At 44.2% G+C, this 12398-nt stretch overlaps 1 protein-coding gene across 1 annotated transcript in view; it reads right to left on the bottom strand.

The window, feature by feature from the left end:
- The window catches only part of FABP3 (fatty acid binding protein 3), a 15513-nt gene extending 7056 nt beyond the window's left edge, over positions 1-8457 (bottom strand). Inside the window, exons 1-2 of the mRNA XM_015822183.1 lie at positions 8235-8457; positions 2384-2556 (exon numbers count right to left, since the gene is read on the bottom strand). Coding sequence (XP_015677669.1) covers positions 2384-2556; positions 8235-8307 — 246 coding nt within the window. The 5' untranslated portion in view covers positions 8308-8457. The remainder of the gene's footprint in view (positions 1-2383; positions 2557-8234) is intronic.
- Between the last annotated feature and the right edge of the window lie 3941 nt (positions 8458-12398).

Raw genomic sequence — 12398 nt, 5'->3', positions numbered from 1 at the left:
CACTGGGTGAGATCATCCGTGGTTTCGGGGTGGAGTTTCATCAGTACGCAGATGACACCCAGCTGTACATCTCCACCCCGGACCACCCCAACGATGCCGCGGAAGTGATGTCCCGGTGCCTGGAGGCCGTGCAAGTCTGGATGGGGAGGAACAGGCTTCGACTCAACCCGTCCAAGACCGAGTGGCTGTGGTTTCCGGCATCACGACATAACCAGTTGGCTCCATCCCTGGCTATCGGGGGTGAGTCAGCCCCCGCGGAGAGGGCCCGCAACCTGGGCGTCCTCCTGGATACTCGGCTGTCTTTAGACGACCATGTGACGGCCATGGCCAGGGGTTCATCAGGTTCGCCTGATACGCCAGTTGCGCCCCTTTCTGGATCGTGACGCTCTACGCACGGTCACTCAAGCCCTCGTTGTTTTCCGCCTGGACTATTGCAACGCTCTCTACATGGGGCTCCCCTTGAGGTGCACCTGGAGGCTCCAGCTAGTTCAGAATGCGGCCGCGCAGGGGATCCTGGGGGCGTCTAGATACTCCCATGTAACACCTCTCCTGCGCGAGCTGCACTGGCTGCCTGTGGCCTTCCGGGTGCGCTTCAAGGTGTTAGTAACAACCTTTAAAGCGCTCCGTGGCAATGGACCTAAGTATTTGCAAGACCGCCTCCTACCAAACACCTCCCTTCGACCAGTCCGCTCCCACAGAGAGGGCCTCCTTAGGATGCCGTCGGCCAGACAATGCTGGCTGGCGACCCCCCAGGGGGAGAGCCTTCTCTGTGGCAGCTCCTGCCCTCTGGAATGACCTACCCCCCGACCTATGTACAGTTGCGGACCTGCGTCTTTTTCGCCGAGCCCTGAAGGCCCATCTATTCCGTGCGGCCGGCCTGGCGTAGTTTGATTATGTTTTAGTGGGGGTTTTGTATGGGGTACTTTTAGAGCAGGCCTGTTATTTAATTTGATTTTAGAACAGAAACTTGTGTATATTTATCGTGGTTTTTATTATCGCCTGTTCACTGCCCTGAGTCCCGTAAGGGAGATAGGGCAGTATATAAATTCAATAAATAATAATAATAATATTAAATTTATTGGCCACCCATTTTATCACAGGGTAACTCTGGGCTTATAACTTTAAGCTAGTAAAAATAATTATCTCAAGGTTTTGGTCTGTCAGGCTGTCATTTACAACTACTTTTAAAAAACCAGTAGCACAAGTTCCTTTTAAGGACCAGGAAGATGAAAGCCATATGAATAGGCTTATTTTATCAAAGTTCTGATAAGAGTTCAGTTTCATGAATAAGTATCCAAGTTAAGATTGGCTTCAGTATTTATTTAGGAATAAACCCCCAATCAAAGAAGGGAGTGTGGGTGTGACACTCTGGGCCATTCACATAAAATACACAAAGGGCTTCAACTTCAGGCTTTGTCAACAGACACTGTACACTTTGAATATTCTTGCAGCTGCAGATCAATAGAAAAAAGCCCTATATGCAAACCTTCACAACACAATACAATACAAACTTTCCCAACTATCCATGTAAGATTTCAAAAAGGCTGAATAGAACAGGCTAAAGGTTTATCTAAACCAGCACCAGCCAATCTGAGGGCCATAAGAAAATCATGAAGCATGAGATCTTACCATATGTTAGTTCTATTAAAAAAAGAGAGACTACCATGGAGAATTGTTTCCAGCTATGTCGTCCATGAATTTAGCTTAACTCCTAGTTTTAAAAGAGAGAAGGACAAATTGCCCCAACTCAATCTTCCAACTATTATCAAAGTCATTTTGGATACTATATTCCAGGTGTCCTGTCTTATTGTAGGAGACAGGACACCTGAAATATAGTATCCAAAATGATGTTGATGACAAATGGACAAAGGACAACTAAGAAAAGCTCATACCCAGGGAGATTTACCCAGTGATAATTTTCATCTATCAGCAAGGATCTTATTTTGCCCCAAAATTGTATTATGCATTTTAGGCACATAATAGTAATATGATAAACATAATATATACCATATACTGCATAGTATTCTAATTTATTTGTGAGCTGTCTTGAGGTGCTGAGGGACAGGGAATGAATTCGGTATATAGATCTACACTTCTCATGTAGGTGTGGTGATATTCCATATCAGAAATTAAGCAATTAATCTGTTACCTGTTTTGCAATTACCACTGGTTTTGGCTGGTGTTTGTTTGTTTTTTGGAAGAGCCAAACAAGGCAAAATAGGACCTGAACATCCACTAATTGGAGCAGTCACTGTTAATTTAGATGGACAAAAAAAAAAACCTGTACTGGTGAAAAACTGATGCTGAAGTTCTTGTCTAGACTGTCAGTAGGTCCTAAAGGGAATGGCAAACATCATTGCTCCAACTGTGATCAGATCTTTACCTTGACATCCCTGCCATCTGCTGTAGTCTCATCAAATTCTTCTCCCACTTTGCAATTGATCTCTGTATTCTTGAAAGTGCTATGAGTTTTGATGGTAATTTTCACACCATCCACCTCAATAATGGTGGTGGGTTTGGTCAGATTGGCAATTTGTCTTGTGGCAAAGTTCACACCTATAACAAAGGAAAAAGAGGCCAAAAATAAAAACCAAATATTTAGCAGCCTAAAAACATGGAAACATTGTTAGCTACTGCAAATTAATCAGAGATTGTCCAATTCTACTTTAGATTAAAGTGTCCCTTCCTTACTATTCTATAATTCTGTTGTTTTTTTTTAAAAAAAGGAATCAAACTAGTCTGCTTAGATGAGACATGTCAAACTCATATCGGGACAGTTTTGCCATTGCCAGCAATAGGGTGGGCACAGCTTCCGGATGACGCATCCGGCCCACGGGCCGACAGTTTGACACCCCTGGCTTAGATGATCTTTCTGTAACTGGTTGGCTTCATATATCAAACTCAGCCATGATTTTGTTAACTATAATTTGACTAAATTATAAATAATAATTGTAGAATGTAGGAGTTGGACTCATATTGCACTAATTATTTGACTTATGTGTTAAACTCTAGTATGGTTTGTTTGGGTTTGACTGGTAAATCTGCCATGTTAGATTATCCAACAATAGTTAAAAGAAACCCATCTCTTAGCATGTGTAGAATATCCAATACCAATCATAACTTTTCAGTAAGGGTAATGTCAGTAATGTCAAGTGCAGCTTCTTGAAGCAAAGTTGAAAGATCCTGAAAAGCTGAAAAAAGTTTCCCTCTCTCCAAAGAAAAGTCTTTGTTTATCAGAATCCAAGCAGAACTGAACGGAAGATGGAAGTTTTGTCAGGCAGCAAAAAGGGTTTCACCCAAAGAATGTGAATTGCCTTTTAGCTGCCAAGCCATTTTTCCCCCCTCCTGGAGCAGAACCATTTAATGGAGCGGACTTCAAAGAGCCGTTGGTATCTGCATAGAATTGCTTGATATATGCTCTTTGAATAAGATGTGTGATCTAGAGAAGAGCCTCTTACATGAATGTAAAGGCTCTTTTATAGTACTTAGCATTCCTTTGGTGTGGAGTTGCCTTTTTGCATTTTGCTGCCTGATCTAATGGATTTATTCAGCAGGCAGCAGCTGTTCTTTCATGCTCTTTTATTTATTTATTAAATAAAAGCAGCTGTCCTTTCATGCTCCCATCCAATTTTTAAAGCAGCCCATCTCACGTATGTGACCATACCCAGTCAGACATAAATGCTCAGTATTCCAGCTGCCATAAGAGTTGCATTTATACCACAACCTCTCTAGGACATTAAGTAGTAAGGGGCAGTAGCCGTTCAAGAGCCTGACTAGATTGGGGAGATCCAAATTCAAATTTCTCACCATCCCCCCAAAAGGCTACTTTGACCTGCACTTGTTGTGAGCACAGAAAGACCGCTCAATACCCCTTCAAAGGAAAAGTAAGGGAACAAATAAACTAGGGAAATAAACTAGCCATGAGCATGAGGAATACTGACCTCTCCATTCACCAGAGGAACAAAGAATCTTTGCTTGGTTTTTCTCCATATTAAAATTGGAGTTTCCTTGGGCAACAGAATTGGAGAACTAAACATCACTGTGGAAGGAAGGAAGTTAAGGAGAAGGACACTTGCTTTGCAGGCCCAAAGCCCAGGAGTCATTCCCTTGCATATCTGCTTAAAATAATTTGGGAAGGGAAGGGGTCTGTTCAAACATTGCATAATGTGGAAGGGAAGGGGTCCTTTGATAGAGGCTAATCAACAACAATGAAATGGGGGGAAATGGCTAAGTGACCCCACTGGAGGTCCCAACATTTTTTTCTTGATGTCCTTTTTTGCCCTTCAAGCCTAAAAGAACACACAAATGCTTTTGATTGAGGGGAACAGAAGTAGCCCAGCTTGTAGCAGCTTGCCTTTCCCCTGACTTTCCAAGTCCCCATGAGAAAAAGTTTAAGCTTAATCCAGCTTTCTCCAACAGGGGCTCTTAGACTTCAGTTCTCAAATTGTACCCCGCTTAGCCAAGGATCATAAGTCATCTCACACTGCTGCTCCTTGCAGTCTGATTTTGGCACCACTGACTTAATGCTAGCTTTCCAGGGTTTGGGCAGGATTTTCACAGCTGTACCTGTGATCCTGAGGACTGAACCTGGAATCTTTGGCATGCGAACAGATGCTCTGCCATTGAGCAATATCCCTTCCCAAAGCTGCTCTTGAGCAATGAGGTCCAACAATCTGGAGAAGGCACCAGATAGGAAAACCCAGCCTACCTCTTATTGTTGGAGATAAGGAAATATGCACATAGAGTCTACACAAATTATTCACCAAGGAGAATGACTTATCTCCTCTTTCAGGTTCTGGCTAATACATATCTGGCCTCCAAATATTAAACAGTCTTGCTTCTTTGACCATGTAGCCCTATTTAAGGGGATTCACATTCAAGAGAGTTAAAAATAAGCCTATGTAAATATGGACTTCTGGCTTAGTTGCTGATAGCAAGAAAACACTATAAAGACAATACTGTGGCATTTCTTTTGAAGCACTATCAGCACAGTCTCCCATCTCTATGGTTGCAATTGTAGGGAGAAGGCATGCTGACCGAAATGCCAATTCTGCATCAGACAGCTGGAGAAAGTAGTAATAGACTCACTCAAGAAGTTTGCTGGCCATCAGCAGTGAGATCATTTATGAGGTGGCATGAGTGCATTTCTCAACATTTGGGTGCATCCTGTGATGGGAGTCTACCCCTGGAGAAGCAATGGAGATAGTTCCCAGAGTTTTCCCAGAGAATGGCCAGATTGAGCAGGCCCAAGCTGGATGTGGGAAAGAGGTTCAAAATTGCCATGCACTAGCATCTCTCAGGATATATCTATCAGAGGAGAGGGTTACAGTTTTAGTCTGGCAAGATTCATTAAGTGTAAGCAAATAAAGCATTGGACTCCATTGGATTTTGTTGTGTCATCTTTGGGCTTGACACATACTTTGGTACTGGAACTGCTCGGAAATCAAGCACTAGAACAAGGATCTTCAAACTTGGCCCTTTTATGACTTGTGGACTTCAACTCCCAGAATTCTTCAGCCAGCATGCCTGGCTGAAGAATTCTGGGAGTTGAAGTCCACAAGTCATAAAAGGGCCAAGTTTGAAGACCTCTGCACTAGAACGTCCCAGATTCAAGCAAACTTTCTACCTTTCCTCCAGTTTAAACTAGAGTTTGTCATGGTTATGATAGTTCATAAAAAGTGAGAGAATATATTCCTCCTCATTCCATCTGAGATTTTTTTTATTGTGCTACCTATATAATAGCATAACTGTTAAGTAAACTTCCCTTTAAAGCTGTAGCCTCCACTGCTTCACAGGGATCTGAAAAGAGTCAAAGGAATGAAAACTGCCATACAGATCCGGATGAATTGCCAGCATTTTCCTTGCAGATACAGATAGGTTACAAATACCTCATAAATCATTCTCATTGCTGTATTCATGAACTCTAACTCTGGTAGCTTCTGGCAAACCTCTGGGATCCACTCAGCAGAATTTAATGGAAAAACCCTGTTATATTATGGCAGTATGTTTGCTTTCCTATTTTTTTTTAAATAAAAAAATACATACAATCAGCTAAAAGCTTCTCCCTTTCCTGTGTAAATGCAGAATCGTAAGTGAGCTAGCTGTACCAGTGGGGGCTAATGGAGCTACCCGGAGCAGAGTGGTAAGATATATGTTTCAATTACAGGTAGTCCTCAACTTAGGACAATAGGTTACTACCACAAGATAGTGCAATTGGCCATAAATCCAGTCAATTGTAGAGCACCTAAAATGCAATCTCATAACCCGGGCGAGGGGTCTAGCTACCAGAACTTCATAGACAGTCCTGGGGAAGTCTGTTGTAACCCCAAACAGTCACTAAGCATTAAGTCAAGAATTACCTGGATAAAAAAATTGAGAGTGGTCAAGATGACTCAGTTTCTACTCCACCTTCAGCCATAGAAGTTCCCTGAGGGCATTTTGACCAATCACTCTCTCTCAATCCCACCCACTTCCACAAGAGTGTCATCAGGAAAAATTAAAATTAAGAAACTCTTCAGCTTCCTCTCTGGGGCTGCCGAACAAAAGGCAGGCTACATATGTAATATAGATGAATACCTCATTGTTCCGCAATCATCCTATGTTTGTTTTAGGTAGAAATAAAGTCTGCTAACTGTAGTGGGATCACCTGGTTAAGGATCCTTACTCAGCACACAAGAATTGGGGGGGATGTCAGAATTTTAATCCCTTCTATCTGCAAAAGTAATTAAAAACCGCACCCAATGAAGGCAGGCAAGAGCTGTGCAAAATTGGCCTAAGGCCAAGGCTACACAGGAGTTAAGAGGTCAGAGAAGTCTTACTTCTGGCAGGATCAGGCCCAGAATGGGGGGGGGAGGGAGAATTTGTACCAGGCTCAACGCCAGCTGAATGAGCAAATACCCCCATGGCTCCCACACCCTCTTTCCTCACTACACACTGAGTGCATCCGTTCCCTAAAGATCTTAAGTTGCAAGAAAGCCCTCCAGGGTTCCAGGCTTACTCATGAGAAGCAGCAGCAGAGTCTTACCCTATCAGAGCAGCTTCTGGCAGAAAAGGACACCATCACGTGATCAATCACCCCACCTCTACATACCCTCTCATTCAGTGAAATACACGCTTTGCCTTCATGTACCATAGTTCCTCTTGCAGAAATCACTACCAGATGCTGAGCTGGTGGGGAGGAGAAGCCAGAGAACCCCAGGCACATGGCTGGCCAAAAGAGGGTTCCAATTAAATTTACCACACTGACATGAGTTTACACAAGGAGTAGCTCAGGTAATGCTAAGTACTAAAGTGTTGAAAGCCTAGCCCTGCAAAGCCCATCTCTTTGCTGCTTTATCTCTGAGCAATGGAAAATCTCAAGGTGTCATTGCATTGTATCCACATGCCTCAAATGACACCAAGGACAGTCACTCATGCCTTTGTCATATGACATAGTTTATTCTCGTTACTGGGACTGCCTTGAAGACCACCTGGGAACAATTAGGGGGGACACACAGCTGCCCCTGGGCTGACTGCTCAGGCTCATTACTACCATGTTACACCACAGCCATTGCATTGTCTAAGTGCAACTCAAGGTGCTGGATAATTATCACCTACAAGCCCAGCTTTCCAGAGCACCTACTGATAAGTCTCCTTCCCATTTTGAAAGGGGATAGGGAAGGGACTCGTTGGTGGGGGCCCTCCTTCTCTGGGACACTCTGCTGCCCCTACCAGGTGGCTCCCATTCTCATGGCTTGTCAGGGCCCGCCTTTTGCAGAAGCCCTTTGACTCTGTCTTTTGCCAGCCCCACCAAGATACACATTGTGTATCATTTGCAGGACTTGCAGTCATCCCCATCCATTGGGCCATCCGGAATTTCTTCTATCGTTGGAACCTGCACGTTCCCTGGGAGACTGTGGATCGAGACCATTCCCATAAATAATAATTACGAACCTTATAAGCTGGACCGTGGAGGGGGGGGCAGACGGGGGACCTGAAGTGGGAGACCCAGACCCCCGTTTCCAAACCACACCCATTTTTTTTATTATTTTTAAAGTCGAAAGGCCACGATGGACGGAGACTGCTTCCCGGGGGGGAAACCTAACCACAAGCACCATATTAGTAAAACTCTAGCACCGCCGTGGACGAGGCGTCGCCCCGGCCGTCCACGAAGTCAACCTTTATTCTCCCAAAGCGAGCGCCGAGTCCGTTTCCCTCTCCCCCAACCCTTCCCCAAATCTCTGCCCTTACAGTACCGAGCGCTTTCATGTAGTCGTCGAAACTGACGCTCTCGACCAGCTTCCACACACCGGCAAACGCCTCCGCCATGGCGATTCTGAAAATGGTCTTTTCTCTCTCTCTCTCTCTCTCCCCTCCGAAATACAACCGCAGCCGGGGCAGGCAAGCAAGCAAGCACGCGCTCTCACTCTCCACCTCTCGTCTCTCGCTCAGGCGTGCTTTCCGACGGGGCTCGTCTTTTATTTCTTCTTCTTCCCTCCTCCTCCTCCTCCTCCCCTCCCTCCCACCGGCCGGCCTCCTCCTCCTCCTCCTCACTCCTCCTCCTCCTCCTCTTCTCCGGTCTCTTTAAATAGAAGGCTGTGGGAATTCTGCAGCATTGCTTCGCCCGGTTCCGGGATGCGAGCGCTGTCTCGCCAAGCCTTCGACGCCTTTGCAGGATCCGTTGCCCCTGCAGCCTTGCCAAAGCCGCGGCCGCGCCTCTCTAATCGTGGGCAGCCGCTTATGGGCTTTTGGTGCAGAAACTCGCCAGCGCAACCCTGCCCTGTATCACAGCTGCAAGGCAGGCTAGGATTCAATGGGGGAGGACGGGGGAGGGGGGGGGAGTTATGGAGGCCGGGACGGCGCAGCAAGAGGATTTTTTTTGGGGGGGGGGGGGGGAGGCGGAGGGGAGAGGGCAAGCGGGGAAACATCCCAGGTATGGCTATGCTGGTTTGGGCTGCTGGGAATTGTGCGGTGAAATCTGGTGGGGCCCCGGGCTTCCCAGGGCGCGCTATTATTGCTTCTGCTGAATAAATTGCACTGTATTGCATTATTAATTATTTATTTATTTATTTATTTATTTATTTATTTATTTATTTATTTATTTATTTATTTATTTATTTAATTGAATTTTTACCCCGCCCTTCTCCTTACGGACTCAGGGCGGCTGACAGCCTGATAAAAAAAACAAATACAAAAGATACCCCAATACTATCGTTAAAAGACATAATTAAAATGAAATATTAGATTTGGCCTTTGATTAATTTAAAATTGTTTTTTAAAAACCCCGCTAAAAATTTCCCCTTAGGCCAGTCCTGCTAGTTGAAATAGCCATGCCGCTCTGCGGAGGGTAACCTTAAGCTTAACAGGTATAATGGCTTTGATCTTTATCCAGTTTTACTTTTAACAGCAACGGAGGTGGGATCTGCTGGCAGTATGCCCTATGACTCCTGGTAACCTCCAAAGTCATCCGCTGCAGTTTTACATTTATTAGTGACTGGAAGCCTCTTTAAGAGGTTTTGCATAAAAAAAAAAAAGAATTTGGGATTTATGGTTTGGATGTTTAAAATGGGAGAGATTACCGAAAGAAGTGTAATAGGCTGTAACTTTAGAGATTTAGAAATACATTTGGTTAAGGTATATAGTTGTACTTCAGCCTGCTGTGAAGGCTATTGGGAGCCATATATACATATATTTTTTTCTATTTTTCTTCAACTTTTCTGGCAAGTTTTTTTTTTTTACCTTTTTTCCCCTTTATATATTAGGTTTTTATTTTGTTTCAATAAAAATATATATACTCTTCACAAAACACCTGCTGCAATTTAGATGCAATTCAGATGGCTTAATGCTTAGACTATGAGGCTTATCCTAAAAATTTAGGCAAGTTGACCAGAGTGTGGTCAGAAAAGTCAAGATGGTGGTCCCCATAGTGCATTCAAAATTCTACCTTTTTTTCCCCTGGGCATTCAGATAAGGCCAGCTTACACTCCAACTAAATTCTAGATGTTTTCTTTATAAGGAATTCTTATTTTGCCTGCTATGGAATATTGTCTCATCACCAGGTGGGGCCATCTGGTTTAATTTAGCTCTCTATCCTGAGAGACTAGAGCAGGGGTCTTCAAACTTGGCCCTTTTATGACTTGTGGACAACTCCCAGAATTCCTCAGCCAAGCATGCTGGCTGAGAAATTCTGGGAACTGAAGTCCACAAGTCATAAAAGGGCCAAGTTTGAAGACCCCTGAACTAGAGCTAGCTTTTGGACTGAAACACTTACTGGGCTCAGCTACTAAGGACACTGGTTCAAAAACTCTTGCTTTCTTGCTTCTACAATGCAGGGGGGGGACCCTATTAGTTGGAGCTATTCCAGCTTCCTGAAAATTCAGGCACCCTCACTGCGTAAAAGAGACTCCATAAAACCTTGCTCCTGCACAGCTAGGACTTAAATGATAAAAGCAGAAATGTAGTTTTAAATGCAAATCAGCTTGGTGAGTCATATAAATATGGGCCTGAACAGAAAAAAAAAATCTGCAGCTGGTTGGTGTGGAACAGCTAAAGGCCATTGCTGGGGAAGGAATTAGAAGAGGCCCTCTGACTTCTTGTGCTGTCACTGGCCTGGAGCCCATCCTGGGAAAGAAGCCCATGGAGAGGTCACTGGTATAAAGTGACCTTGTTGGGAAAGACATGTGCCCTAGGTTGTCTGCCTTCACAAATAGCCCAGTGATGTTGTAGGAAATGTTGAGAAAAATATATCTGGAGGACACCACCTTGAGAAAGGTTTCTGTAATGGCCAGAGTGAGTTCACAAGCCCAGCTATTTTCATTCCCTCCCCATTGGCTTCTTAACTACTCCCTCTGCTGCTTCCAGCATAATTACTTTTTAACACACCTCTACTGAACAAGCTGATTACACAATGTTGCTGCCCGAACATTAATTTGAGCAGCAGCTAACATGGTAATTGGAAAGGGGGAAAGATTCGAAAGGGCCTTGGGTCATAACACCTCATTGGAAAAGCTGGTTTGTGGTTTAATATTCCTTGATGTCTGTTTAAATGTTAAACCCCTGTAATGGGTTAATGAGCACGACTGGGGTGATATCTTACATTCCACCTCACCAGTTGCTCTTTAACTACTGTATGTTGTTTCCCAAGCAGGCACATTTACTAGCAAATAGATTGCAGCTGTATCTCTGCAGATTCATATACCAGGTTTCTAGACTTAAGGTCAAGCAAAAACAAAATTCCCCTAATTTTTGGGTGCAAGCAACCCCCAGCAATGCTGCAACTCAAAAGCAACCAAAGCTGGGCATGCAGTGTCACTCAAATCCCCCCCCCCCAAATTATAGAAGCTTTGGTTACAATTGTCATCAACTTGCCATTCAATAAGAACGGCCCAGGAATCTTAAGGCCACATTGCCATTTGCACTGAACTAGAGTAACAACTTTTTCCTGCTGCGTCCCTGTGTTGGAGCCTTCACCTTATCCCCAGCCCAGGAGTTTGATAAGTTGCTCAAGGTATCAGTCTAGAAACCAGGAAATGGTGAGTTCTAGTCCCGCCTTGGGCGTGAAAGTCAAATGGGTGACTTTGGGCCAGTCACTGTTCCTCACAGGGTGGTTATAGTGGGGGAAATTAGGAAGAGGAAGGAGTATTAGGTATATATGCTGCCTCGTGCTATTCTTAAAAAATAATACAGGCAGGATATAAATAAATAAGTCACCCTTAACTATATCGGTGTCGCAGTAGCTCCTTCCTCATTTTAACTACCCTAATTCCAAGGGCAGCCATAAATGTGGGTCAAATCAATTAGGCCTGGTTACCTTTCACCTGAAAGGGAACTCAGGTGCTTGTGTTGACTCGAAACAGTAGCCATAGACACACTCTGAGCTACAAGAAATGTTATGCTGGTGTAATTCTCTGCTGGTTCAAGGATAAATAGAGCATTGAAGGTCAGTGGTGGGCAAAGACTCTAAGAGCCTTGGTTAAAGAGATTGGAGGGGGAGGAAAAGGTGTGCTAGACATTTGGGCTTAATTTGTTGTGCAATTACAGTCACACTTTGCACTAGCCCTTATCAACCTGATTTACACAATATCCTTCACTATTAATGCAGTCTTGGCTTAGTATGTCAGGTGAACCTAGATTATGCAGTGTGCAAAACATAGAATATGGTATAGTGTGGGGCAGGGGTCTTCAAACTTGGCCCTTTTATGACTTGTGGACTTCAACTCCCAGAATTCCTCAACCAGCATGCCTGGCTGAGGAATTCTGGGAGTTGAAGTCCACAAGTTATAAAAGGGCCAAGTTTGAAGACCCCTGGTGTGGAGCCTGAACTCAGCCACTATTATCTAATGGAATGAAATGTTATAAAACAGGATACAAGCATAGGTTAACCCGAAATTATGGGAATGGCAATCCACCCATATCTGAAG

The sequence above is a fragment of the Protobothrops mucrosquamatus genome, unplaced genomic scaffold (assembly GCF_001527695.2).
Source record: "Protobothrops mucrosquamatus isolate PMUCROS unplaced genomic scaffold, P.Mucros_1.0 scaffold1486, whole genome shotgun sequence".
Taxonomy (NCBI): domain Eukaryota; kingdom Metazoa; phylum Chordata; class Lepidosauria; order Squamata; family Viperidae; genus Protobothrops; species Protobothrops mucrosquamatus.
The sequence above is the reverse complement of the archived record's forward strand: the minus strand, read 5'-3'. Positions and strand labels throughout refer to the sequence as shown.